Source organism: Mus musculus, chromosome 16, assembly GCF_000001635.26.
Source record: "Mus musculus strain C57BL/6J chromosome 16, GRCm38.p6 C57BL/6J".
NCBI lineage: Eukaryota > Metazoa > Chordata > Mammalia > Rodentia > Muridae > Mus > Mus musculus.
The window spans coordinates 45245934-45253180 of NC_000082.6; the positions used below are offsets into that span (position 1 = coordinate 45245934).

The 7247-nt window shown below is 40.6% G+C and overlaps 1 protein-coding gene across 4 annotated transcripts in view; it reads left to right on the forward strand.

The window, feature by feature from the left end:
• Btla (B and T lymphocyte associated) overlaps positions 1 to 6962 on the forward strand; it is a 29191-nt gene extending 22229 nt beyond the window's left edge. For 2 of the 4 annotated variants that reach the window (XM_006521907.4, XM_006521908.4), the window contains exons 4-5: positions 318 to 364; positions 4416 to 6959. In XM_006521907.4, coding sequence (XP_006521970.1) covers positions 318 to 364; positions 4416 to 4664 — 296 coding nt within the window. In that variant the 3' untranslated portion in view covers positions 4665 to 6959. Of the gene's footprint in view, positions 1 to 317; positions 365 to 4415 lie in introns of all 4 variants that reach the window. The other 2 variants (NM_001037719.2, NM_177584.3) reach the window with 1 other exon arrangement.
• Positions 6963 to 7247: the final 285 nt, after the last annotated feature.

Here is a 7247-nt window from a genome sequence, read left to right on the forward strand (position 1 = left end):
GCACTTTTAGCATTGGTTTAGCATGGAAAATGCAATGACTACAAACCATTTGAAACTGTTTTACTAGGTCCTACTCCTTCCTCTTGGATGTGAAGACTATTATGTGAAGTAGGAAGGTGGGCGGGGGGGGGGGAAGTGGGCATGCGTATGTGCACATACTGAGATGCCAATGGAACATGCTAGCCAAGTCAGTTAGCAAGGTGAAGCTAAGAGTGTGGCTGCTAACAAGCAATGTGCTGGGCATGGGAGGAAGATAGTTCACCTTGCTTTCTTAACCCCTTTTGATTACCTTTTCTTCTCTCTCTCCAATTTTTTAGGGAAAGAAAAGAAGCCTTCTGACTTGGCAGGAAGGGACACTAACCTGGTAGGTTTCAAATATCTGTCTAAATAAACACATTTTTATATTATACCATATGTACTTTTTCAGTAGGTTTATATGACATCACTCACACACACACACACACACGAACTTTCATATAGGCCATGATTGCCGGCATAATACTCGTATAAGATATGAATATCTTGTTATGGAGTAAAGAGACATTGACAGGGCAGTTAATAACTCATGGGAATCAAGGGTCATTTTCAGTGTAGTCAGAGTAAATAAACCCTCACCCACACTATTGAAAGCAGCGAAAATGAAATCCATCAGGGGAACAACCAGGAAAATAGAAAGGGAAGTAGTTGGGAAGAGGAAGGGTTTGGGAGGGTTGGGAAGGGGAAAAGAGAGAGCACTGGAGGGTGAACATGTACACATGTATTCTATACACGATGTATAATTACTACATGCTAACAAAACATAAAAATTAATAAACAGAAAAGTTCAGAGTTCTGATCTTATTTCCCTTTAGGACAATTGTTCTCAACCTTCCCAATGCCGTGACCATTTAATACATTTACTCCCATTGTGGTAACCCTCAACATGACCCTCAGCAAAATTATTTTCACTGCTACTTGATAACTGTAATTTTGCAACTGTTATAAATTGTAGTATCAATATTTTTGGAAGTAGAATTTTGCCAAAGGGGTCTTGACCCACAGGTTGAGAACAGCTATTCTAAGGGAATAAAAGTGGTTGTATAGTAAAGTCCACTCAGACATAATACAGTTACAAGGGTGGGGATTTTGGAATGTGAGTTATTAATCACCTGGTTTTTAAAAAGAGCTTTACAACTGTTAAGCACAATGTGTATGTAACTATGTAAGCACAATGGAGAGATGGCTGCCTCTGTTTAACATCCTTTACTTATCCACCTATGGCCACCCCGTCATAGTACACCACCCTGTGGTACCTACCGCTTTTATGGAGAGCTTCAGGGGCAAAGAACCATGTTCATGCTAAAAGAGTTTTGCATGAGAATGAGTCGTCCTGGGGAAGAGAGCCAAGTCAACTGACCTGACAGATGGAAAACTATTGGAAAGTATAGCAGGGACCTCAGTGATATGTGTAGAATTCATGGTTACTTATCTATTTACTTGATAGTCTTTGGCACCCCACATGCAGGCGCACTTTCTGCAGTGGCACTCTCCATCCTAGCCAGTCCACATTTGTCTCTTTCAGACCTCTAGCCTTAGTGATATTTCTGGGAGCTCACCTCATAGGGAAAGCAGAGAAATCAGCAGTTATTATACATTATGGCTAAGCATGCTTTCAGACAGAGCTTCCCTTAGTAGATATGAGTGAAATCCAACTGCATATGTCACAGTGACACTTACCAAGGACAAGAGGAGTACGGATAGTCAACAATCAAGAACCTGAGAACTTACAAGATGAATATAACTTGTAGAGTCCTGGGGAAATGGATGAGTGGGTAAAGTACTCACTGTGCAAGCTTAAGGACTGAGCTTGGTTCTCCAGCACTTATGTCAGACTGGGAGTAGTTGTATACATTTGTAAACCCAACAGTGAGAGAGACAGTGAACACCAGTTGAACCAGGGCTCACTGACCATCCAGCCTAGTTGAAAAAGTGCCGGCTTCAGGGAGAAAACTCTTTCTCAAAAAGCAAAGTGTAGAGGAAGAGACAAGAAACCTGATATTGACCTTTGATCTATAACACACACTCACACATACACACTCATACAAACACACACACACATACACACACACACACACTCATGCACACATGGGTAAGACCACCTACCCACACACATATGTATCTTTAATTTTTTAAAAACCTACTTTTAATGATGGTTCTTAAATACTTTAATCTTCCTTTTAGCCCACCACCAAATAGAGGTAATGGGAAAGAAAAGATACAAGGGAAATGGGCCTCTTTAAAAATTTTTTTTTTAATTTATTTATTTATTTTATGTAAGTACACTGTAGCTGTCTTCAGACACTCCAGAAGAGGGCATCAGATTTCTTTATGGATGGTTGTGAGCCACCATGTGGTTGCTGGGATTTGAACTCGGGACCTTCGGAAGAGCAGTCGGCGCTCTTAACCACTGAGCCATCTCATCAGCCCTAAAAAGGTTTTTTAGAATAACTCCCGTCTATGTTGTCTAGAAATCAACAATTTAGTTCATAGGTCAACAGCAACAGCTCAGGCCACTCATAGACACTTCACAGCTACACCAGCAGTCCAGTTTGGTAGAGTCAGGTTAGCAGCATTGATGATACTATCTAACAGAGACAGCAAGGCCTCAGCCTCAGCCTAAGTCTCAGCTCAGCCGGTAAGACCAGGAGGAACACCAGAAGTTCCCAGCTATGCCTCTCCCAGAGAAGTGAAGATCAGCAAAGACCCGGAGCCTATAGCCTTACACAGCTAGCGCTATAAACAAGACAAACTCAGCCTCCATCACTGTCTCTCACATTCTATTTATACCTTCTAAACATCATGTGACTTGTTTTAGCACGTCTTCCCTTAGCATGTGCCTTGTCTCAATATGTAAGTCTATCTCAGCTGATATCACTCTGTTAAATCAGCCCAAGTGTGTAGAAGTGACAAGAAACTATAGCACACCACCAGAAGTTTTTTGGTGTGTTTCTCCCTATGGAGTCCCAACAAATGTAGCTTAACTACACAATATAATGCGGACCAATACACACACACACACACACACACACACACACACACACACACACATGTTGTTAGCGTAGAATCTTTCATCACGTCTTTTCATGTGCTTACTTTAGCAGAACATCCTTTATCCTGTGTCTGCTTCAGCTTAGTCTTTTGCCTATGTCCACTTCAAGTAAAGGTTCCTTTACATGTTTACCCCAACAAAACACCATCCAAACAACTTTCCAAAGACCCCTTAAGTTACCTTTACACACACACACACACACATGAATGAGCATACCTACCCACTGCCCCCATACCGGTGAATTCACCTACCCCCCCACACACACACACCACACACACACACACACACACACACACACACACACACACACACACATGAGTGCATCTACCTCATCCCACACACACAGGTGAGTGAACGTACTTCACCCACCCATCCCCCACACACAGGTGAACATACACACATACACACACATGGTGAGCTTACCTACCCACTTACACACATGGTGAGCTTACCTACCCACTTACAAGTTCCACACCCCCAACTTCTGCACATGAAACTTAATGCACATGAAACTTAAAACTCTTAACTGTTAATACGACATCAACATTTTTACCACCTGCACTCGGTGTATAACCAGGAACAGCAAATAACTGAAAAGAGAGAAAAAGAAAACATCAGGATTCACTTTAGTTTCCACAAATTCCTCTTTGGCTCGTAGGATTCAGGTCTCTGACACCATTTGAAAGTATGATGATTAGAAATAACAACTAGAATAATATTTTAGAACCTCATGGAAATTTTGTTCTTTCAAAACTGGTCTCTATTTTGCAATTTAGTTCTCAAATCATAATAACTTGTCTTGAGTGACCCACACTCTTCCTGTTCCTGGTCTCCTGGAGAGGTCTCAGGTCTTTTGGCTGGGTGCTTCATCTTTTGTTATTCTACATTCCATATGCCAAATTTGTTATAAATTGCCTGGCATTTTCTTTGGATTATTTTTCTTTTCCTGTGAACTTGGAACTGTGATTTCCCATTGAATGAACGTTGCGTGTATGCACTGTGACCTCCAATGACCCATGATAAATCATAAAACAAGTGTTTGGGATGACCATAGATGACTTCAGATGTTTGGCCTTTGGAGCTCAATGGTTAAATACCTGCCTAACACTCATGTGGACCTGGACATAACATTAAAAAAATAAAAACAAACAAGCAAACCAAATCCAACACTTTCACCCTTTGATAGTACAAAGTTTAATGAGAATGTAGATATAAAGTGGTTTATAGGAGGGACAAAATGCTTGACATAATGTAGCCTTTCCCTCATAGTCCAATAATGATTATGTTTTGTCGCATCCTTATGTGGTATATCTCTTTTCTTTTATAGGTTGATATTCCAGCCAGTTCCAGGACAAATCACCAAGCACTGCCATCAGGAACTGGAATTTATGATAATGATCCCTGGTCTAGCATGCAGGATGAATCTGAATTGACAATTAGCTTGCAATCAGAGAGAAACAACCAGGGCATTGTTTATGCTTCTTTGAACCATTGTGTTATTGGAAGGAATCCAAGACAGGAAAACAACATGCAGGAGGCACCCACAGAATATGCATCCATTTGTGTGAGAAGTTAAACCTGCCACTGAGCCAGGCAGCCTACACTGCATGAGTGCCTGTCAATACCTCTGTCTGGACCTTCAGTTTCAAATAACCTTCAACCTGGAAAGTTTCAATTAAGATGCTCTGTGCTGGTGCTGCGTCTTAAAGGTCCATGAAGTATTTAGTTAAAATTTCTCCTGAAAACTTTGGGAGAGTTTTGTACAAGACAGACTCTTCCCTGGGAAAACTCATATTACGAATAGCAGAATAATAGGGCTTTTAAAATTGACCATGTCGCACCATGTCGTACCCAATGTGTGAATTCAATATTTTCTTTGGAACTACCAAACAGACTTACAGGGGAGAAAGAAGCGTGTTATTTGGATCTGCTCACTACACATTCTAGAAAAAGAATGGCCCAGTTTGACTAACTAGTCATAAATATAGTAATGATTGTATGCTCTCAGTCAGTCATGATAAGACAATTACCCATGTCAATCTATATAGATAATGCTTTATTATTTTTTTTAATGTGAAAGAAAAATTATCTTGGACTCAATTCAGAAAAAGATTAGAAAGGGTAATTGGTATAATACAGATATAGCATATGCCAGATAGATGTGGTGCCAACGATCCTTATCCCCACCAGTGAGATGCTCACCTTCAGCTGGCTTGATTGAGAAAGTAAGGTAGGTAGTAAAGGGCTCATCCACATATAGTGAGTGGATTTGCAATCAGCGTGGTAGTGTTTGGATCAAGATTAACGCACATGAATGTGATTCAATGCTGCTGGATTAATATACATATGGTACGTATGGGCCTATGAACAAGTGTCCATGGGAATGGATATATTATCAATCTAGAGCGAACTTTTAGCCCACCTTTTGCTTTACGTGAGAGCAAGCTCAAAGGGCAATTTATGAAAGGAGAATCTTGAATATTGAGTTGATCCGTAGGGACTGGCATGCATTCATTAATGCCTGTTTCTTGATTCTGAGGAAGTGAATCAGAAAAAATCATATGTAATGAAGTAGGGCCTATGGAGATCACTCAGGTTTAAATTCTGACATTGCAGCTGTTCAAGAAGATGATTATCAGGTGTTCTGAATTTCCGGATTGAGTCTAATTACTTAAAAATAGCTCATAATTTTATTCATCAGCTTGAGGCTTGAGTTCTCAGACCCTAAAACTGAATAATGGCATAGTCTTAGTATACAGCAGATTGGGCCTGAGTTAGAAGCCACTGGAGCAAACACATAAACTGTCTATGTAATTGCATGCATATATGTGGGTGTGCCTGTGCATGTGTGTGCTAGCATGCAAATGCAAGATGTGACGCCTGGAAATAAGACAAGAGAAACCAGTCCTTTTGCTGTGCTTTTTTTAGTTTGCTTAGAAGGTGCAAAGTACTAGAGAAAATGAGTCATTTATAGAAAATAACACGTAGACTGGTGAGAATGGAAGGGAGTTGAGAATGTATCCATAAACAGTGAATAAAGAGGCCTTACTACACAGCTTTTCTCACCTACTGCTCACCTCGGGTTCCAGTTCCCTGAATCTAGAACAACAAACAATGTTTTCAGACATGTTACAACCACTTCTAGTTAAGCTTGTTCAGGCAGGTGCATTTGTGGGAATTTATGCAAAAAAGACCTTAGAATAGCTGCTCATCTTCAAAATAGAAACAGGAAGGATGGGAGGGGGATGAGTACTGCACTCTGTCTCTCTTATCAGATCAACAGGCAACTTAAGCAAATCTTTCAGAATTGTCTCCGGCTTTAAAAGGAAAATACTTCGCTCTACTCTGTTTAAAACAATCTTTTAAAAACGTTGTGTGTACATGTATATTTGGGTATGCATGTATGTGTGTATATGGTGTATGTGCGTGGTGTACACACATGTGTATGCAGGAGCCAGAAGAGAAAGTCAGGCACCCTTTTCTATTGCACTCCACTTTATTCTGTTAAGGGAAGGTCTCTCATTGAACCTGGAGCTCTGCTAGCAAGCAGCAAGCCAGCGATGGATCCTCCCATCCCTGACCCCCACATTGCTAGACTATATTTGCTCATGCCCAGCTTTTTACAAGGATGTGGAGAACTGAAATTCAGGTCCTCATGATTGCATAACAAGCACTCTCACTTACTAAGCATGTTCTAATATGTTTTACAATGAAAGACGCTGCTCAAGATTTCACCTCAATGAATGATCAATTCTGTTTGTACCTTGTTTGCCAATCACATAGCATTTATGCTCTTATTCCTACTTAGTAAATATGTATGTTGTAGCTCCTCAAATAAATTTGTTCCAGCATTATTTTCATGGTTACCTAACTCACAAGTGGGAGATGATTTCATGATTTCCTTGAACTTTAAGATTGTCACTTGTACCCAGTAAGACAGTAAAATTATTAACATTTACCTGAAAATTGACAAATGACTCCTTCACCCTTTCCCCCAGCAATCAACTGCCAATAGCTCTCCAGGCCAGAGCAGCCATCTTATGTCCCTTCTCCATCCACAAGGGACATTGATGGCACCAATCTGGTATAGGTCTTGTACAAATAACCCCAGCTGCTGTGAGTTTAAGAGGACAACACTCCCGTCACGTCCAGCAGCTAG